Raw genomic sequence first — 22,990 nt, 5'->3', positions numbered from 1 at the left:
ACATATTTTTTGTAATAAAATTAAAATGTAGAATTTATTTCAAAAAGTGCAGTTATGGTTACAAATTAAAATTGAAAAAACCCTGAAATTCGTTAGTTGTGTTTAGGACTGCAGTCTATAACTTGCACAGCAGAAATGCAAACATAGCTCAAATAACAGATGCAGTGCTCATGGTGATTTTTTAAATCATTTTTTGACGTTGTTTGTATTTAAGCATAAGGGGTGGTATAACTAAAACTAACCAGAACTTCCCTTTACTTTTTGTGGTATTTCTTTATTATAGTGCTTCCTCACGCCCCATGCTATTGGTCGTTCCATGTATGATCCCACTTCTTATGGAATGATTGCATTACAGTGCATAAAGAGCTATTTTACGTCTCATAAGTACACTCTATCATCACAAATGCCATGTATTGCCATTGAAAGGCAACCGCTACTGATTTTTCCCAGTGATTGCTTACTATCGTCCATTTTTCAGGTACTTTTGTCTTCACTTACTCCCCAGAGCTGACAGGCAAACAAGCATTGCCAAAGTCAATAGGTTTGATGCTTGTATGGGGTTCACATGCCCAGTCAGCACTCCATACAAAGTCAACCCTATTGTCACACCAGTGCATATTCCCCTTGGAATTTTAATTGTTTTCTTCCAGGGGATCCTCATCAAAGTAATAAGCACTGAATAGACCTTCCCACTCGTGGGGATCTTGGAGCAGTTTAAAAAATATAGAAATGTGTATATCAAACTTTGTACCTCAGTACTTTACATATATGTTTGCAGCCTAAAGGAAGTTTTAAAATGGCCAGATTTAATTACATTTTTATTTTTTAAAAGAAGCCAATTACCTAAAATTCAGCCCCTGATGAAAAAGTGACCATAGAAAATCTTCCACAAACCATTTTCTAAAGGAAAAGGAAAGGGAATGTGTGACATGGCTAACCAGTAGGCTGCAAAGCAAAGCATGAGAGAGAGGAACTGGCACCGTGCCTTTAAGAACCTCACAATACACCCTGCATCTCATTATGCCTTACAATTAACAGTTAAGTGAGTTCTTTTTTTCTTTTTTTATAATAGGATCCTGGTAACCGAGCCCTGCCTTTTTGGGCCAAAATCTGTTGGAAATCATTCCAGAACCTTGTATTTTGAGTTTTCAATCTACATTTTTTGACACAGAGGGTATTTTAAGACCCTTTTCTGACAGAAAAATATTTTTTTGTTCTGTCAACATAAGCCTTCACCTTTTGTGAAGTACCCTTCATGTGGAAAAAAGGCAGTCAGATCCCCACCCACTCTACATTGTGTGTCTTCTTGAGGATCATTTTCGTGATTCCTACACTCACTGTCAGTCCTTCTCAAGAAGAACTTTGAAGGATAGATAGACGATCAGACTACAACGGTTGTGGCAAAGAAAGGAATGAGAACATGCTGCCAGATCTTCTGGAAGTCGTAGAGAAGGCCAGTCTTCTACCAGAGCTGCTTCTACCTGCTCCTAGGACTCCCATAATGGTAGATCTAAAGAAAGAAGACATCTGAGGAAGAGATATTGCACCTGATTGACATTGAGAAGAATGATACCCAGTGCAAGATCTTTGCCACCGTCCATACAGCTGTCTCATAGATGGTTACAAGAACGTCATCTAATGAGACCTTCCACTCCAAGCTCAGATTACTCTCAGACATACTCTCTTTTACGCCATGCACCGGAAATTGTACTTTCTGGTACATCTTCACCAAGGGGAGCGACACCCCTAACATCTCTCCAGGTTTCTTAGCATCGCCTAGGCTTTTACCTAGGATCTCTCTTACATCACCTTCTGTTCCCACAAGATCTTTCCACAGTTGTCATTAAGACATCGCTCGAGATCCAGATCCAAATATAGATCTCGGAGAAGCTCTAGAGAAAGATCGCCATCTTCTCACTCCTGATCAAGGGCTAGTACAAGACATAGCAGGAGGTCATGATTAGGACATAGGACATAGTCTTCATCGTGGACAACTACCTCGAGATCTTCAATCAGAGATTACTCTCCAGCTCTTTCAAACACACCTCCAGCAAGAGTACTCCCAATTGATGACCTAATGATATTCAATGAGGTGTTAGTAAGAGATGCAGCTAAGTTGAATATTACTATGCCCACTCCTACTACATCTACATCAATCATATTTGAAACTCTATCTCAGAGAACATCATCAAGGCCTTTACTTCCTCTAGTTTCTGGTCTTCTTGAGCCTGGAATGCAGCTGTCTTTAACACCTGCATCAATAAAATCAGCCCCATTTAGGCTGTTGGAAAAATATAAGCCTCCTTTTCCAAGACCATCTATTTCTTAGGTCAGACCCACTACCAGACTCGGTATTCACGGCTGCAGCAAGGACATCACGCACAGAAGCACTGTCTTCTTCTGTACCACCGGATGAAGAGAGTAAGAAAATAGACTCTCTGGAAAGAAAAATGTGTGAGACATAAGCGTCTATAATTAAAAGAATGAGTGTTAATGCCCTTTTATGGAGGTATGATCGCTCTCTTTAGGACTCCCTACAAATATTTACAGACAAACTCCCCAAAGAGGACAGACAACACTTTTAGAAGGTCATAAATAGTCTCAAATCATCAAATAATTGGCTTTGCAGCTGACATATCGGATTTAAGCACTTATGACTACTGTCATGGTATTTTCTAAGAAAAACTCATGGCCCAGACTAATGGGCCTTAAAGCATAAGCATAACATAAAATCCTGACCATTCTGAGGAAATACACTTTTCCATTTTGTGCGGATGATGAAATATCACAGATGAAAACTGAAGTGGACACCTTAAAAGCTGTTGGACTAGAAAATAAAAAATAATTTACAAGGAGGCACAGGCCTTATGACAGGTGTTACTTTCTGCAGAGGGTTCAAACCCCTAACTGGTCTCATAACCAGCAACAACACCAGCAAAAGCAGTCTTACCACCAATGCAAAATGTCTAAAAGTAGAGGAGGGAAGCATCAACAATCTGCAGCAGGAAAGACTCCTACAAAACAATGAGTGACTTCTTACCCCAGCTCTGTCAATCACTATGGTGGGAGGAAGTATTGTAATACACTTTATAGAAGGGGTGCTAATAACTCCAGACAGATAAATATTGAATATTGTTCAGAATGAAAATTCTCTTTGTTTCAAGTCCCCTCCTCCATCTCTTCCACCAACCAAAAACATTGATCTGTCAACAGGACTTATTACAAAAAAAGAGATAAACATCTTACTACAGAAAAATGCAGTGGAGGGGGTTCCTTTTCACCAGAAAGGACTGGGAAGTTATTACCCATACTTTCTGGTTTGAAAGAAAGGACCAAAAGAAGAATTCAGGCCCATTCTCGACCTCAGGTTAGTGAACAGGTAAAGGAAAAGAGAAATTCAAATTGATTGCATTACACTTGATCTACCCCCAACTACATCAAAGAGGCTGGATGTGTGCAATAGATCTTCAAGATGCCTACTTTCACATCCGATCATAAAAAGCATTGAAAATTCTTAAGATTTACAGTAGGCTCATGCCATTTTCAATACAAAGGCCTCCCTTTGGGACTAAAGGTATCTACTAGAACATTTGCGAAATGTATGGTTATCATTGCAGCACATCCAAGGAAACAAAATATATTTCTCTCTCTTTATATAGATTACTTGTTATAAAAGGAGCATTCTCCAAAGAAACACTGAACTGTGTTGAAGTGTGCCTCAAAAGGGCAAAAATTAGGCCCTCAGGTAAACCTCAGAAAATCCACTACCGCCCCAGTCCCAAAAATACATTATCTTGGAACTATAAGGGATACACAGTCTGAAAAAGTGTATCCTGCGGAGGAAGAACTGTAATCAATCCAAGTGAAAGTCTCATTCCATTACAAACTCCTCATCCAACGTCTCAACAAATACCAATTGTCTCTTGCATTTTTCTGGTTCCTCCTGCCAGACTTCATAGGAGGCCTCTACTGCGATTTCTAGAGGACTAGTGGAACCAGTTCTCTAACAGCAGGGAAAAGAAACTGTCCCTGTCACAATCAGCCATTCAGCCACTTCCATGGTGGACCAAATCACAAAATCGGATTAAAAGGACCTCATTCCATCAGCATCTCCCAGTACAGACTCTGGTCACTAATGCATCTCTCCAAGAATGGTGACACACTTGGACCACTTAAGAACTCAAGTGTTATGGTCATACAAAGAGAAGACCTATCACATTAACATGCTCGAGTTGAAAGCAGTTCACCTGACTTTAAAATCTTTCCTTCTGGCACTCAAAATGACTTTCTGCTTGTTCAGATGGACAACACAACAGCAATGTACTACCTGAACAAGCAAGGAGGGGCACATTCAAGACCTCTATCCCTAGAGTGGCAAGTTACATGGAAATGGCTCACTACAAGGAATTTGACAATCACAGCTGTCCATCTCCCAGGTGAGTAGAACATAGAAGCATACACTCTCATTAGGAGGTTCCAAGACAATCATGACTGTATTCTAAGCAACAGAATTGTGGAAGAAATTTTCCTAGCATGGGAATATCTTCAAATGGACTTGTTTGCCAATGCACAAAAAAAAAAATCTCAAAATTATGCTTTCAGCTTTTACCAGCCAGGGTCGAAGGGGAATGCCCTTTTGATAGACAGGTCAAAGAAATGTCTTTACGCATTCCCACCAATTCTCCTCATACTTACAGTGCTGATCAAGTTTTACTGTTCCAAGACCAGAATAATAATTATACCACCAGAATGACATTGTCAGTGGTCATTAATGGACCTCCTTAACCTGTTAGAGAGACCACTCAAGAAGTTGCTGTACAGACAGGATCGCCTGTACAAGTTTGGGGGCCAGATCCTACACCCCAACCTTCCAGCACTGAACTTAGCGGCTTGTCTCCTGAATTCCTGCAATATGGTTTCCTAGGTCTTTCACATGATTACATGAACATTCTACGAGAACCTAAACAACCTTCCACTAGAAAAACATATGCGTTTAAGTGGAAGAGCTTTTGCAATTGATGTATTCACAACTGCCACAATCTGTCTTCCTGTCATGAAGAAAAACTGACACAATACCTACTTCATTTGGAAAAGTCCGGTTTACACTTTTTTAAATTAACATACACCTTGTGACCATTACTGCCTATAGGAAGTCTTCGTCACAAACTTTGTTCTTTAGAATGCCTGTGATTAAAGATTTGTTAGAAGGTATTACAATGTATTCTCACCTAAGTCCCCTTTTCCTTCTTAGGAGCTTATATTGTTCTATCTAAATTAATGGAACTCCCCTTTGAACCAATTCACAAAACCACTGAGACAGTGAGATTCAAACTCTTTGCACTGCTGAACCATAACCTGTATTCCATAGTAATGAGAACACAAACACCTAAGGTTGTTTCAGTTTTCCACATTAATTAAACTAGTTCTTTACCAACATTCTTTCCTAATCCATCAAAAAAGAGTTGTGAAAGTCTATTAAGACAAAACCAAGAATATGCATCAATTAGATTGTCTTTTTATAAATTATGGTCCAGTAAGAACAGGCTTACCTTCTTTAAAACAGTCCATTTCTAGATGGATATTTTCCTGTATAATTCTTTCATACCAGATAGCTAAGACACCCATACCTGGTAGACCTAAAGCACATTGCACTCAGGGAAAGGCTGGTACCATATTTCTTCTTACAAATGTACCCATTTCATAAATATGTAAAGCTGTTACTTGAGGATGTGTTCATTCCTTTAGTAGACACTACTGTCTAGATTCCGATTCCAGAATAGATACTCAAGTAGTGCAGGCTTCTTTGAGAAACCTTTTCAGTGATTGTTGGAGCTGTTTCTATTTCATGTTCACTTTTTTATAGGATGGGCTTGCTATTCTATTCAGTGCTTTTGACTATTGATGAGGATCCCCTGTAAGAGAAGGAACAGTTACTCACTTGTAACCCTAGTTCTCTTCCAGGGAAATCCTCATCAAAGTCATAAGCAACCCTCCCACTCCACCTCTCTGGACAGGAACTATTACAGCTGTCAACAATTTTCCAGCCAGGATTCTCTAATTTCCATACAAATGGCCTGACCTGTCACCTGTGAGACTTGATGGGATACAGGATGCATTGTGAGTTTCTTAAAAGCATGGTGCCAGTTTTTCTCTGCCATGCTTTGCATTACAGTCTATTGGCTAACCATCTCACACATGTCCTTCCCTTTTCCTTTTAGAATAGGTTTGTGAAAAATCTACTATGGTCATTTTTTGTCAATGTCTGAATTTTAGGTAAAAGGCTTCTTTTTAAAAATGAAAATTCAATAAAATTTGCCCATTTTTTGTTAACCTGCCTTTATGCTGCAAACTTATATGTAAAGTATTGTTGTACAAAGTTTGGTATGTATGTATATTTTGTAAACTATTCCAGGATCCCTGCTCATGGGCAGCACTATCCATTGCCTATGGCTTTTATGAGGATTCCCTTGGAAGAGAACTAGGATTACAGGTAAGTATCTATTCCATTTCTCAATTGCTATAGGCCATGATAAGACATATACGGCCTTCGTAACCCAATAAAACCATTACTACACTGAATGTTTAAGGTTTATTTTTTATTTTACTTATCTTTATGGTATAATTTCTGAGATTGGTTTAAAGGTTGCAGCAGCAGCTTAATAATAATGAGTGTATACACCTCCACAAGACTGCAAAGTATTTCTGCAGTCTTACAGATCGTTAGCCTCTTCTCACATTATTGTTTATGTTGCATTATTAGACAATGTTTAGTTTGGGTCCTTCCTCATGAATTGAATGATCTAAATAATGTCCAGTTGATCCTTTGGTGAACATGTAGTGTGTTTGACTAAGCATTGTGAAGTGGAATAATTGTAATGTGAGGCACTAATAATAGGAACTATCTATACTGTTATTTACAGGGTATTATCCAATACAGCAGAGATAATAAGGAGCTTGATCTTTTACTTTTCCATGAAGTCCTTGATTACATGTCCAGGATAGACAGAGTCCTGAGTTTCCCTGGAGGATCATTGTTGTTGGCTGGGCGCAGTGGTGTTGGTCGTCGAACTATTACAGGATTAGTTAGCCACATGCATGGAGCTATGCTTTTCACTCCCAGGATCTCCAGAGGCTACCAATTAAAGCAGTTCAAGACTGATCTAAAACAGGTATGCCTTGTTTCTGTGTTTTATAAACCAAGATGTAATTGTGTGGACACTCAAGCATATGTACAAACGGATGTATGTAGAAATTTCGGAAAATGAGTATTTGATGGCGATACGTCCAAGTTTCATATGCTAATTTCCCTCTCTTCTTTAACCATTGTGATGTTATTATCAATGTTACTACTGGGTTTGCTAATGGTACCATTAGCTAATTAAAACATTTTTATGTTACCTTTTGAAAACTTTGTCTTTTTGGTGCAACATCTGGCATTTTGATTTATGTTCCATGAATTACTGCATGGCTATCCAAAATACTAATGCCTGAACAGTGTTTTACTTTATCATAGTTTTAGCAGGTCCAGACCCAAGTTATAATTAAGTTTGTTAAAATAATGTAACACATGATGATATGCCCCCAAACACATTTCAAGAATGAAGAGGCAATTCACAGCTTAAGCCAAATCTCACTAATTGTACTTTTTACTATCTTTTTTGTGCCTTGTCTGCCAAATTGTAGAGGCTCAAGCTTGAAGTCACTCTCAGTGGCGTACTTGTGGGGGAAATCATGTTGAAAGCATAACTGACACTACATACCCTTTGGGTTTTGGATAACATAAGAAAGGAAATCACATATGTTTGACTCATAGAACAAGCCATTCTGCTTTTAGTTTTCACAGTCATTATTTGAAGTTCGAGTGCAGCACGTTAATATATCCTAATTGATCACAATTACAAACCCAAGCTACTAAAATTAGCAAATGTTAAAGCCCAGATCAATAGTCAAAATGATTGAATCACACAGGTGTTAAAACAGCCCAATATGTTTCTGAGCTGCAACAGCTGGTTTTGGGAATCTGACTGTGGACTTTTAGGGCCGAGATGTCACATTCTTGATGGTGATTGTGAATTAATTCCTACACTGTTTGAAAACGAACAATCCACAGAGGTAAACAGGTACTAACAAGTTTTCCATAGGCTCACCATTGGTATGTTGACCAGAGCAACAAGCCGATCTTGAGAAAAAATGTGTAATGTGTTTTGTGTAGCAAATTGGCTATGCATGCATCAGTACAGTTTATGAAATATACAACAAAAAGCTCCATGCTGAATGTAAGGAAAAAAGATCAAAAGTGATAAAACTGTTGTAGAAATGAAATAAATGATAAGTGGGAAAAGTCCTTAGAGGACAAATACCCTTTGTTTGACTACAAATGGGTTAAATTATAAACACACTTTTAGACCTGTCAGCCTTAGGGTGGTCTTCCCCCAAACTTTTTGACTGCTTGCCTCCATTGTTTCTGCATTAGGACTCTGCAGTTTACCACTGCTAACCAGTGCTGAAGTGCATGTGCTCACTCCCCTAAACATGGTTCGATTGGCATTTACCTGATTGGCATATTTAATTTACATGTAAGTCTCTTGTAGACTGGTATACCATAAACCCAGGACCTGTAAATTAAATGTTACCAGTGGGCCTGCAGCAGTTATTGTGCTACCCACTTAAGTGGCACCTTAAAACGTGGCCCGGGCCTCCCATTGCAGCCTGACGGCAGTGTCCATCTGCCATGTTGACTATGCATTTAAACCCCCTTTCCAAGCCTTATACTCCCCTTTTAATACATATAAGGCACCCCTGAGTTAGGCCCTAAGTAGCTCATAGGACAGAGTGTTATGTAATTAAAAGGTAGGACATGTATTTTTTAGTTTTAAATGTCCTAGTAGTGAAAAACTCCCAAATTGGTTTTCTGTGTTTTCTCACTACTGAGAGGCCTACCCCTCTAATAGGGTAACATTGGGGATTGCTTATTAGAATTAATAAATTGTAATTCTTAAATGAGAGGTGGTAGATATATCATGTTTGGTACCTATGAACCTGTAATGATAACCCCTCTTTAATGGTAACGTTGGATTTATGATCACAAGTTTGAAAATGCCACTTTTAAAAAGTTGGTACTTTCCTGCCCTAGCCCTCTGTGCCTATAACCTGTCTTAGGGGACTTGTGACTGGATTTAACTGACAGTTGGGCCTTTGTGAGTTCACCCCAGACGGTCACACAATAAGGGGATAAGCAGAGCCTGAGTGGGCCATTAACTGACAGGATAGGAGGGTGGAGCTAAGCACAGCCCCACTTGCAACTGTGTAGGCTGGGCTCTTCCACCACACAGCAGGCTTAACAACTCTGTTTTGTCAGTGGAGCAAACAAGGAGTCAGGGGAGGCAGGCAATTCCTGGAACTTCTGAGATCCCTTCTTTAGACTTCTCCCAACTTCTAGGAGCTGGGCACCATGGTACAAAAAGAGCACTCTTAGACCTGCTCCTCAGTTCACTACTGGACCTTTGGAAGGACTCTGAGGACAGTCTGCTGCTGTGCCAGACTGCTGCTGTGCTGTGCCTGGAAGGACTGCTTTGCTGCCTGCTTGAGACCTTCAGAGGCCAACCCAGCTGCAGAGCTCCACATCAACACATACACCTAGGACTCCAGAAGTGACTCCAAAGGCTAGTACTCCCGGTCTCCTGTTTTGAGTCACAGGGATATAACAGGTGACCCCCCCCATCTTAAACCTGTACTTTGTCTTGCACCCTCTAGAAGTCTCCCTCCACTGCCGGGTCTTTGGTTGTGGTGCTAAAGGTGCCCAGGTGTCCATTTTCTAAAACTGAGGACTTGCTATTTCAAATCTTAAACTTTAAAAAGTCAGAACTCTAGTTCTACTAATTGTATTCTCATGGTTTATTAAAATGTATTAACATTTTCTCTCATTTTCTAAATTGGTTTGGGATGTTTAGGGTTAAGCAGAGGTTAATTTAGTGACTTTTGTGGTTCACCCTGCAAAGGATTTTTCACACTCCAGTCAACCAACACCCCAATCTCTCACACAAACAATGCCCATAAGGCATATTTGAGATAGTATATTTGGAAAAATAAATTTCTGTCTAATTATGTAGCAGAGACAGGAAAGGAATTTTGGGACTAAACATATTTGTGACAAAGTGTCCTCTAGAATGTAGGCCGGTGGGTCTGGCATGAAGCAGATCCTCCTGTTTGGTGCACACTGCTCCTCCGTGAGATTATTGCAGTATTTCCCATCACTTGTAATAAGGACCACCAGTACTTGAAATAGGATTCTTCAGAATGTCCTAAAGACTTCTTTAGTTACAGGACTTTTTCAGCTTGCAAACTCTTTTGAAGCATGGTCTCCAGCAGACTCTAGTAGTCTCCATGAATTCACAAATCCACAAAACATATGCAGGTCACAAAGGTTCTCTAAATGAAACTTATTTTAATGGGTTATTTTAACCTCTGGTCAGCAGCTCATTCTAACACAGCATCCTCTCCACTCATACTTCCTTGAAATAAACCTCCATTGGATACATTCAGCTTTGTTAGCAGCCCAAAGTCCAAATTATCCATTGGACATATTCAGGGAAATTATTTATGAAGTTCTTGCACTACGTCCTGGGAGAGAAAGGCTCGGGGAAGAGGTTGGATCACTTCCATTAGTGTTCCACCTGAGGTCCTCAGGTAACATAAAGCAGAAAAGTTGTTCTTTCTTGTCATTTTCTATTTTGTTTTGAATCAATCAATCAGTTTTTGTAAAGCGCGGCTACTCACCCGTGTGGGTCTAAAGGCGCTGGGGAGGAGTGGAGGGGCTTCATCCGAAGAGCCACGTCTTGAGGTTCTTCCTGAAGATGGTGAGCGATGGGCTTTGTCTGAGGTGCAGGCGGAGGTTGTTCTAGCTCTTTGCTGCGATGTAGGTGAAGGATCATCCTCCAAAGGTGGTTTTACGAATGCGAGGATTGGTGGCCTGGGCCGTCTTGGCAGAGCGGAGGGATCTGGCGGGGTGTGGAAGGAGAGGTGGTGGTTCAGATAGGCTGGTCCTGCGTTGTGTATGGCCTTGTACGTGTGGCTGAGTAGCTTGAAGGTATTTGTTTCTCGACCAGGAGCCAGTGGAGGATCCTCAGGTGTTGGGAGATGTGTTCTCGGCGTGGAAGGTCCAGGTCTGGCAGTGGCGTAGTTGTACTTGTTTGATGTTTCTAGTCGAGGTGCCGGCGTAGAGGGTGTTGCCGTAGTTAAGCTTGCTTGTGACTAAGGCATGGATGACTGTCCTGCAACAGTCTGCGGTGATCCATCTGAAGATCTTCTGAAGTTTGCAGAGTCTGTGCCAGCAGGAGGAGGCGACTGAGTTTACCTGGCGGGTCATGGATAGGGAGGAGTCGAGGATGATGCATAGGTTGTGGGCATGCTTAGTCGGTGTAAGGGGGGCGCTGTGAGATGTGGGCCACCAGGAGTCGTCCCAAGCTGATGTTGCGTTTCGAAGATGATGTGCTCAGTCTTGTCGGAGTTGAGCTTGAGGCAGCTTTCTCTCATTTAGGTGGCGATGGCTTCCATTCCTGAGTGGAAGTTCCTTTTGGCCCTGTCTGGGTCTTCGGTGAGGGAAATGAAGAGTTGTGTGTCATCGGCATATGACACGATGTTTATACCATGGCTTCTGATGATGGCTGCGAGAGGGGCTATGTATATTTTGAACAGTGTGGGACTCAGTGAGGAGCCTTGGGGAAATCCGCAGCTGACTCCTGTGGGTCTGGATGTGTAGGGCGGGAGTCTGAACCTCTGCATCCTCCCGGAGAGGAAGGACTGGATCCATTCCAGGGCTCTTCCGCAGATTCCTATATCATTGAGTCTGGTCCGTAGAGTGCTGTGGGACACTGTGTCAAAGGCTGCTGAGAGATCGAGGAGTATGAACGCTGCGGTGTGGTCACGGTCTAAGAGTAATCGGATGTCATCAGTGGCTGCCAGGAGGGCTGTCTCCTTGCTGTGACTGCGGCAGAAGCCAGATTGGGAGCTGTCCAGGGAGTTGTTGGCCTCAATGAAATTCCGTAGATGTGCGCGGATTGCTTTCTCTAGTACTTTGGTGGGGTAGGGTAGCAGCGAGATGGGCCGGAAATTCTTTAATTCTCATGGATTGGACAAAGGTTTCTTCAGGAGAGAGAATATTTCGGTGTGTTTCCAGTCCTGGGGGAAGGTGCCAGTGTTGATGGAACAGTTCATTGTGTTTCGGAGCTCGGGGCAATGGATGTGCTGGCTCTGAAGTATATGTGGTGTGGGCAGGGATCCGTGGGGGGCTCCGGAGTGGGTGCTGTTCATGATGCTGACTGTATCCTCCGTGGTGAGCGTGGACCAGCTTTAGACGATCTGGGTGGGTTCTGGGGGGTGGGTCGGTCACAGGTTACGGTGCCAGGATTTTCCAGGAAGAAGCTGTCGTAGATGTCCTGAATCTTGCGTTGGAAAAAGGTGTTGAGTTTGTTGCAGAGGTCCTGTGACGGGGGGGATGCTGGTGGTTTCAGAGGGAGGATCTGTGAACTCGTTGATGGCTGTGAAGAGTTCCTTAGGGTTGTGTGTGGAGGAGTTGACACGCTCCCGGAGTGCATCTTTCCTTTCGTTCTTGATTTTTTGGCAGTGGGCGGCGGTTGCGGCTCTGACGGTAATGAGATCTTCGCTGGTTTGGCTGTTCCTCCATCTTTTCTCTAAACATCCGCGGGTACGCTTTGATTCTTGGAGTTCGGTGGTGAACACTGACACCTGTATCCCTCAGTATATACTGGTTCCCTGAGGCTGTGGGAGGTTCAAGTGGACCCACAATGTCCACACCAACCCTTTCAAAGGGGACCCCCACCACTGGAAGAGGAATGAGGGGGGACTTTGGATGGCCATCTGTCTTGCCACTTGCTTGACAGGTGACACAGGAGCTCCAAAACTCCCTTACTTTCTGGGACATATTGGGCCAATAGAAATGGTTCACTAATCTGTCCCATGTCTTGGTTTGTCCCAAATGCCCAGCTAGGTGGATGTCATGGGCCAAACTCCCTAAACTCCTGAGGCACTACCACTCTCCTAGTGGCACCAGGTTTGGGATCTTTTGCCTCAGTGTAAAGGAGACCATCCTCCCAATAGACCCTGTGGGAGCCACTGACATCTCCTTTCTCCTGCTGAGCAGCATGCTGTCTCAGGTCTTCAAGAGTGGGACAAGTCTTTTATCCCTGACACAGCTGTTCCCTTGAGGGTCCCCCTGAGTCCAAGAGCTCTACCTGGTAAGGTTCTAGCTCAATGGACTCACTTCCCTCAGGGGATAGGACATCTTCCTGGGATGAGGTCCTGTTTCTTGTGCTGTACAGAGGCTGGTCCCCCAGTCCTCTTATGTTTTCACTTGGAAGGTCGGATTGTTATTCCGGGCTCCAACACTTTTTTTTCACCCTGTGCTCTGCTCTTGTTTTTAAACACAGCAGTTCAGGGATACCCAGCATGGCTGCATGGGTTTTGAGTTCTACCTCAGCCCATGCTGAGGACTCCATATCATTCCCTAGCAAACACTAGTGGGATTGCAAAAGAGGCCAACTGCCTGTTTCAGGCCAGTAACCCCTCCCCATTCTAAAGTCACCATTGTCATGGGATGGACCTTAATTTCATTGTCAGCATTGGTGACTAGATATGTTTGTACAGCCAAATACTGTCCTGGGGAAACCATTTTTTCTGTCACCATAGTGACACTGGCACCTGTATCCCTCAGGGTTTCTACCTTTGTCCCATTTATCAAGAGCTGCTGCCTGTATTTTTGCATGTTAGGCGGCTAGGGAACTAGTGTGGCTATATCCACCCCACCCTCAGAGATTGAAGTAGCTTCAGTGTGAACCCTGATTTGCTCTGGGCACACTGTTGATCCCATTTGGAGACTGGCTATTCCAGTGCTAACTGGAGTAGAAGTTGTGTGCCTTTTCTTGGGACAGGCCTTGTCCCTCAGTTTGGTGTTCATGCTGTCTACAGGTGTGACACCACGCCTTCTTTGGATCAAAGTTTTTACCCTTATACCCATTTGTGGACTGTGAAGAGGCTTGGGCCCACCTTCCTGAGCATGGTTTGGGGCCCTTGTGAAGACTGTTTAGTTTTAGGTCCTTGGATGTCTCACCACAGTTTTCTTTAAAATGGCAAAAAGATATTTTAAAAGTGGACAGTGTAATTTTCAACAGTTCCTGGGGGAGGTAAGCAAAGTACAGTTTCTGAGGTAAGTACCACACTTATGGGTTCAGTCTCTGGGACATAGGTAGACCACCGTTGGGGGTTCAAGGCAACCCCAAGCACCCAGCACCAGCAACACAGGGTGCAGTGGTCAAACAGGAGCCAAAATAACATGGGCAACTATGGAGATTGGGTACTCTCGTTCCAGTCTGCTTGCAGGTGAGTACCCGCGTTGTCGGAGGGCAGACCAGGGGTGTTTGGAGGAGTACTGGAGGGGCCCTAAGTAGGTACAAAAACTACACCCTCAGCGGCATGGGGGCGGCTGGGTGCAGTGTGCCAACAGGGCGTCGGGTTCTCAATAGAACTCTACGGAGGGACTCGGGGGTCACTTAGGCACTGCACACAGGGCACAGGGGGGGCCTCTCTGGCAAGCCACCGACTGGGCAAGGGTGAGGGCCGCCTTCTGGTTGTTGCTGTACTGGTGGTCGGTTTCTCTCGGGCCTGGGGACTCCGGGTGCAGTGCTTCTCCAGGTGTCGGATATCTTGGTCCCGTGCAGTTGCGGTCAGGGGGTCCCTGGGATTCCCTCTGCAGGCGTCGTTGTGGGGTTGCAGAGAGGTCAGCCCAGGGTGGACATGTCGTCGTAGTCGCCTGGGGATCCTGTCTGGCTAGCTGGTTTCTCTGGACACAGGCCAGGGGCGTTGGGTGCAGAGTAGTTGGTCTCACGCTTCTAGAGTGAGGTGTGTCTCTTTAAAGTTGGTTTCTTGATCTTCTTTTTGGACAGGTCCGCTGTCCACAGGAGTTTCTTGGTCCTCGGTGATGCAGGCAGCCCTCTGGAGCCTTTTCAGGGGTCACTGGTCCTGCAGAACGTGTTGCTTCTTTTCTTGCAGCTTTTTGAAGCAGGAGACTGGCCGGTAGGGCTGGGGCTGAGTCAGTTGTTGTCTCCTTCTCTCTGCGGGGTTTTCAGCTCAGCAGCCCTTCTTCTTTCTTGAGGTCGTCAGGAATCTAAAGACCTGGGTTCAGGGTCGCCCCTAAATACTAAATTTAGGGGGGTGTTAGGGTCACTGTCCCTGAGGGTGGCTACACCCTCCTTGTGCCCACTCCCTCTGGGGAGGGGAGCACATCTCTATCCCTATTGGTCCTTAATCCTCCAAAGCAAGATGGATGATTTCTCAAGGAGGGGGGGCCACTTCAGCTCTGGACACCTTAAGGGTGGTCCTGGCTTAGGGGGTGACTCCTCCTTGTTTTTCTCATTATTCTTCCGGACTTGCTGCCAAAGTGGGGCCACGTCCGGGGGTGCGGGTATCTCCACTAGCTTGAGTGCCCTGGGACACTGTAACACCGGGCTTGAGCCTCCGAGGCTCACCGCCAGGTGTTACAGTTCCTGCAGGGGGAGGTGTGAAGCACCTCCACCCAGGAAAGGCTTTGTTTCTGACCACAGAGTGCACAAAGGCACTCACCCCATGTGGTCAGAAACTCGTCTGGAAGTGGCAGGCTGGCACAGACCGGTCAGCCTAGCACTAGCAGTTGGGCTGGCATGCAGGGGAATCTCTAAGATACCCCCTGTGTGCATTTTTCAATAAATCCCACACTAGCATCAGTGAGGGTTTATTGTGCTGAGACGTTTGATACCAAACTTCCCAGTATTCAGTGTAGTCATTATGGTGCTGTGGAGTTCATAATGACAAACTCCCCGACCATATACTCAGTAAGGCTACCCTGCACTTAAATAATTGACTTTGACACTGTAGGGGCCTAGTGCTCATGCAGCTGTGCCCTCACCTGTGGTATAGTGCACCCTGCCTTAGGGCTGTAAGGCCTGCTAGAGGGGTGACTTTACTATGCCACAGGCAGTGATTTTTGGGCATGACACTCTGAGGGGAGTGCCATGTCGACTTTGTCTTTTCTCCCCACTAGCACACACAAGCTCCAAAGCAGTGTCCATGTACTGAGTGAGGGTTCTCTGAGGGTGGCATAATACATGCTGCAGCCCTTAGGGACCTTCCCTGGCCACAGGGCCCTTGGTTCCAGGGGTATCCTTTACAAGGGACTTAACTGTGCGCCAGGGCTGTGCCAATTGTGGAAACAAAGGTACAGTTTTAGGGAAAGAACACTGGTGCTGGGACCAGGTTCCACCTGCCCAGGCTCCTGACACCTCCCAGCAAGACCAGCTAAACCGTAAGTATCCCCCCGCCCCCCTGCCCAGCCCCTCGCCCAGCCCCGTGCTACTCACCTCTCTTTCCCTGAACTTCTGTCTTCTGCTCTCTCCTCCATCCTTTCTCCGCACCTCTGCTGTCCATTTCCCATCGCCTTCTGCTCCTCCTTCTGGTAGCCACCTTTCTCCGCTCTCTGCTCCTTTTCTGCAGCCCACTTGCTGCATGTTCTGCTCTTCCTCTGTGCCCCGCTCCTCTTCCTCACCGCGTTCTCTTTCTGCTTTGCTCTTCATCTGTGTTCTTCATTTCGCCTCTTCCTCACCGCGTTCCTTGCTCTTCATCTGTGTTCTTCATTTCTCCTCTTCCTCACCGCGTTCTCTTCCTGCTTTGCTTTTCATCTGTGTTTCTTCTCCTCTGCACCCCGTCCTGCGTGTTCTTTTCTTCTTCTGTACTCTTCGCTGCGTGCTACTTTTCTTTTTCTGTGGCCTTCTCCTCATCTTCTGGACTCTTCCCTCCTCTGCTTCTCTGGTCTCTCCTCTTCTTCTTGACTCTTCTCTCCTCCTCTTCTGTGGACTCTCCTCTTCTTCTTGACTCTTCTCTCCTTCCTCTTCTACTCCTCTCTTCTTTTCTTCCTGACTCCTCTCCTCCTCTGTAATCCCCCTTCCCTATCTTTTTTCTCCCTTCCCCTCTACCTGACCCCCCGCCCTCTGCTCTCCCGCCGCCTCCTCCCGCTCGGCCCGCCCCCCCCTGCTCCCATTCATCACCCCCCCTCCTGCTCCCAGCTGACCCCCCCTCCTCCTTCTTATGGCGGCAGCAGGCGCGCCAAAGGCAAGCCCGTCTGCGCCTGGACCGCGCCCAGCGCCACGACCCCTGGCCCCCAGCACTCCCAAACCCCGCAGCACCGCTACGACCCCACCTCCCTCCACGCTCTCAACCCGGGACGCTCCAGAACCTGCTTCCAAGCCAACCCTAAACGCACCCATGGACCCTTTGCATGCCTCACCTGCAAACGCACCTTCCACCGCTACTGAACCCCGCCCGCCAGCCCACGCGCCAATAACCACTTCAAATGCATCCTCATCAACGCACGCTCCGTCCACAAGCACGCCATTGAACTATGGGACCTCCTGGACTCCACCGGACGTCGCCTTCACCACTGAGACCTGGATGAACACCTCCTCGGCCCCCGACATCGCCATAGCCATCCCCGACGGCTACAAGATCACCAGCAGAGACCGCACCAACCAAGTCGGTGGAGGAATCGCCATCGTTTTCAAGGACTCCATCAACGTCACCACCTCCACCGAAGACACCCCCCTCGCCGCCGAACACATGCACTTCCAGATCCACACCGACCCCAGGACCACCCTCAGAGGAACTCTCATCTACAGACCCCCTGGACCACGCGCCCTCTTCAGCGAATCCATTGCTGACTTCATCTCCCCGCACGCCCTTGCCTCGCCGGACTACATCCTCCTCAGTGACCTCAACTTCCACCTGGAGCAGAACAACGACCCCAACACCACCACCCTGCTCGCCAACCTCGGTCTCAAGCAACTGGTGAACACCCCCACCCACATCGCCGGACACACGCTCGACCCCATCTTCTCCGCCAGCAACCACGTATCCTTCAGCCACTCCTCCGTAATACACTGGACCGACCACAGATGTGTCCACTTCACCTTCAGACGCAAGACTCTCCACCTCCGCACTCAACCCATCCCACGCAGACATTGGAACAAAATCCCAACGGAACAGCTTCTCTCCACTCTCAGCGACAACCAACCCACCTTCTCCACCGACCCCAACGACGCAGCCCTCAGCCTCACCCATTGGATCACCAACTGCGCGGACATCCTCGCACCCCTCAGACGCCTCCCAAGACAGACCAGCACCAGGAAACCTCAATGGTTCACAGACACCCTCAAGGAATCCAAAAAAACCTGCTGTACCCTTGAGTAAGCCTGGCGCAAGGACCACACCGCAGAAAACATGTCTGCCCTCAAAAACGCCACCCGCGAACACCATCAGCTGATCCGCGCCACCAAAAGAACTTCCTTCACAGACAGACTGGACAAGAACACTCACAACAGCAAAGAACTCTTCAACATCGTCAAAGAGCTCTCCACTCCTAACGCCAACTCCAACTCCAACTCCATCACGCCATCACAAGACCTCTGCAACTCCCTCGCTACCTTCTTCCATCGTAAGATCACCGACCTACACGACAGCTTCGGACACCAGACCCAGCCAACCACCACATCACCTACAACCCCAGCCATCATCCTCAACGCCTGGATTCACATCAGCGCGGAGGAGACCAAAGCTACCATGAACTCCATCCACTCCGGTGCCCCCTCGGACCCCTGCCCACACTTCATCTTCAACAAAGCCGACGACATCATCGCCCCGCATCTCCAGACCATCATCAACAGCTCGTTTGCTTCTGCCACCTTCCCCAAGAGCTGGAAACACGTGGAAGTCAACGCCCTACTGAAGAAACCTACAGCGGACCCCAACGACCTAAAGAACTTCCGCCCCATCTCGCTCCTCCCCTTCCCTGACAAAGTCATCGAGAAGTCCGTCAACAAGCAACTGACCAACTTCCTTGAAGACAACAACCTACTCGACCCCTCTCAGTCCGGATTCCGAGCCAATCACAGCACAGAAACAGCCCTCATCTCAGTCACAGACGACATCAGAACTCTGATGGACAACGGAGAAACAGTCGCCCTCATCCTCCTCGACCTCTCGGCTGCCTTCAACACCGTCTGCCACCGAACCCTAACATCCCGCCTGCGCTCCACCGGTATCCAAGGGCTGGCCCTGGATTGGATCACCTCTTACCGCTCCTAAAGAGTCTACCTCCCTCCATTCCACTCAGACCCCACCGAGATCATCTGCGGCGTCCCACAAGGCTCCTCGCTCAGCCCGACTCTCTTCAATGTCTACATGAGCCCCCTCGCCGACATCGTACGCAAACACAACATCATCATCACCTCCTATGCCGACAACACTCAGCTGATACTTTCCCTCACCAAGGACCCCACTGGCGCCAAGACCAACCTGCAAGATGGAATGAAAGATGTCGCAGAATGGATGAAACTCAGCCGTCTGAAACTGAACTCAGAAAAAACGGAAGTCCTCATCCTCGGAAGCACCCCGTCCGCCTGGGACGACTCTTGGTGGCCCACGGCCCGAGGCACCGCACCAACCCCCTCAGACCACGCACGCAACCTCGGATTCATCCTGGACCCGCTTCCCACCATGACCAAATAAGTCAATGCCGTATCATCTTCCTGCTTCCTCACTCTCCGCATGCTCCGTAAGATCTTCCGCTGGATCCCCGGCGACACCAGAAAAACTGTGACCCACGCCCTCGTCACAAGCCGCCTGGACTACGGAAACACCCTATACGCAGGAACCACTGCTTAACTGCAAAAACGTCTGCAGCGAATACAAAACGCCTCTGCCCGCCTCGTCCTCGACATACCCCGCAACAGCCACATCTCCGCCCACCTGAGACACCTGCACTGGCTTCCCGTCAACAAAAGGATCACCTTCCGGCTCCTCACCCACGCACACAAAGCCCTCCACAACAAGGGACCCGAATACCTCAACCGTCGCCTCAGTTTCTACACGCCCACCCGTCAACTTCGCTCCGCCAACCTCGCACTCGCCGCCATCCCTCGCATCCACCGCACCACAGCAGGTGGGAAATACTTCTCCTACCTGGCAGCCAAGACATGGAACTCCCTCCCCGCCAACCTCAGGACCACCCAGGACCACCCTGCATTTCGGAGGCAGCTCAAAACCTGGCTCTTCGAGCAGCAGTAACCCCCTCCCCCTAGCGCCTTGAGACCCTCACGGGTGAGTAGCGCGCTTTATAAATGTTTTTTGATTTGATTTGATTTGATTTGACCAGGTTAGCAGGGTCCAAGACCACTTCCAATCAAAGCTGGCATCAGCACTAAGCAAAAAGTGGGAGGTGACCATGCCAACAGTGGGATTTTCCTACAGAGCATTTCTGGAAAAATACAAAATAACATGACTTTTCCAGACAGCAGAAACTGCCCTGAATCCCTGGTTTCCCTAGATCCTCCCTTTAGTAATCATGCCATCCCTCTAAAAAGAAAACTATTCCATGGTCAGCTGGACATACCACATGCTGGCATTCCAACAGCACAGTTGAGCATCAAGTTGATGAGAGAGACACAGTTTAATAGGATTAATGCCACTGTGCACTGAATGTTGACAATTATTTAGCCATTCAGATTCTTGTAAGTTCTGGTAATACCTACTTCTGTTTGCCTGCTTTCCATTATTAGTGGTTGGGACATGAGAAAGACAGATGATGTGTCTGTTTTAGGTGAGGTCACGCAGATGATTGCTAATTGATGTTCTGTCAATCTGGTGTCAGGCTTTAACAGCTGTTGGAACATATTGTGGAAATTTGACTTTTATTGAGTGCATCACAGCCCCTGCTTTGGTCTGGGTGCACTTGTGAAAGAAAGGCCTCTTTCCCATTGAAATTTCTCCATGTCTGCTCCTTTCCTCATTTAGATCAAGAGATAAAATAAGCCAGATACCCACACAACCGGGCTTAAAAATATATGTTGTTACATGTTTCACTACTTCTATGGCATTGGTGCCCAATTAATCCATCCCCTTCCAAAGTAGGCTAATCCTTCTGAGGTCCGACTTCCGATTTACTGCCTTTGTTTAGGAATACATTGATCGAAACAGGGCAGCAGTTCACAACAGGTAATGAGATTTTACTTCAGCACAGGAGGTGTACTGAAATGGGTGAAAAATAAATAACCTATTGTGGCTCCCAAGTTTTAATAAACTTTGGCACAGCCAATAGGTTTCCACTTGGTAATGCTTAGCCTTGGCAAAGTCAATGCTTGCTTGCACATTCTATGTGTTTACTAATGTACACTTATGGAAATCTTGTAATAAGTTTTCAGTGAAAGAAAACCTGTTTTAAGGTGGCCACCGATGTGCACCCAAGCGGTGTAATGCATGTGTGCTTCATGACACACTTGCGTGAATCCGTGATGCATATTGTGTGTGTGTGCCATAACACAGGCAGCCATTTTTAATTTACCAATTTGACATGGAGGGTGGCCATGTTAGACTGATAAAGTTACAATTTGTATTAATAAATAGAAAACAAATCACTCAAAGTAGAAAAAACACAAGGAGGCAGCCTTACAGCATTTTCCAGCTGCAGTTAAAAAGAAATGAACTCTGGAAGGGTAGAGCACCATGGGTAACTTGGAGTGGAAGAGGTGTGAGATGATAGTGGCCGATAGATGGAAGGATACAACTTATCCAGTTACATCAATGTCAACCAGAAATGCTTCTGTTGAGACAAACAGAAGAATAGGTAGTAAAGCCATGGAGTCAGGAACACGGAAGGGAGATTGACAACAAAGCCGTCCAGTCATGAGCAACGGCCTGACCCAACATATACTCTCTGCATATTGGAAACGGATCTGGTCAACAGAGAGCTAAACTGTGTGTAGCTGATAACTAAAAATAGAAATAAGTACTCAAAATTCCTCTTTAGATCTGTGCATTGCGAGCCAAATTACTGTACTTTTGGAGTTGTAGTTCAGTTTAACTTTTGCATATGGTAACTATGGTGCAGCAAAACTGTTAGCTTTCAGCATTGCACCATAGGTCAGAGATGTATTGTGTATACTGTGGGGAGAATCCTCTTTATTTCTCATTCTTAAATCTTGTGCACTTATGCGACTGGACTGGAGCCCTTTGTACTTCTTTTGCTTCTAAATTGTAAGCAGTACTGTTTGCTAAGATATGATACATCACAGCAGGTTTGTAACTAATATGATTTCTTGTGTAGGTGATGCAGCTTGCAGGTATTGATGGTCAGCAGGTTGTTCTGCTTCTCGAGGACTATCAGTTTGTACATCCTACATTTCTTGAGATGATCAACAGCCTGTTATCTTCTGGTAAGTAGAGCTGAAATATACATACATTATTGTTCAACCATTATTCAGTGCATAATTTGTGAAAATGTCATCAGAGTCCCTTTCATAAAATGTTTTAGTTACTTATTGTTCAGTTTCCGCATAGAATGGTGGCATTCATTTTCCCTTGTCATCGTGTTGGGCTTCTGAAGCATCAGTGTATCAAAAATTGGTACTGATGGAGGTTCTGCTGTGTATGAAGTCTGAGTAAGGAAATTAACCTGCAGGTCTCAAGTTGAGGATGCTGAATAATTAAAGAACAGGAATGGAGGGCCTGTTTGAAAGAGAAAAAGCTACGACTGATCACCTCATTTTTATGGCAAAGGAAGGCATTATGTTTCATAGGTTTATTTAAAGGCACAACACTGTATGTTAACATTGGAGCCAAATTCTAAAAATCAGAATACCACCTGAGCTGTTCCTCCAAATTCTGCACATCCTACATGCCAGGGAGAAAAATTGAAGAGAAAGGTATTCAAACCTAGCAGTAAGAAAACAAACCTCAAACCAGTTTCTACTAGAATGCCAAGCTCCTTTCCCACGACCATTGTGAAAGCATTTGTCCATAATCTCATACAGAATGACACAGGTTACTTATGGAACAACGGCACATAAAAGTGGACCTCAAAAGAAATAACTACCTTAAAATGGTCTGAATGAGGATA

The 22,990-nt window shown here is 45.9% G+C and overlaps 1 protein-coding gene across 2 annotated transcripts in view; it reads left to right on the top strand.

Annotated features, from left to right (window-relative positions):
* DYNC2H1 (dynein cytoplasmic 2 heavy chain 1) overlaps positions 1-22,990 on the top strand; it is a 1,541,159-nt gene that overhangs the window by 675,319 nt on the left and 842,850 nt on the right. For both annotated transcript variants that reach the window (XM_069202358.1, XM_069202357.1), the window contains exons 49-50: positions 6,921-7,169; positions 22,199-22,307. In XM_069202358.1, the coding sequence (XP_069058459.1) occupies positions 6,921-7,169; positions 22,199-22,307 (358 nt within the window). The remainder of the gene's footprint in view (positions 1-6,920; positions 7,170-22,198; positions 22,308-22,990) is intronic.

Source organism: Pleurodeles waltl, chromosome 8 (assembly GCF_031143425.1).
Source record: "Pleurodeles waltl isolate 20211129_DDA chromosome 8, aPleWal1.hap1.20221129, whole genome shotgun sequence".
Lineage (NCBI taxonomy): Eukaryota > Metazoa > Chordata > Amphibia > Caudata > Salamandridae > Pleurodeles > Pleurodeles waltl.
Note: the sequence above shows the minus strand (reverse complement) of the source record. Positions and strands in the feature narration are given on the sequence as shown.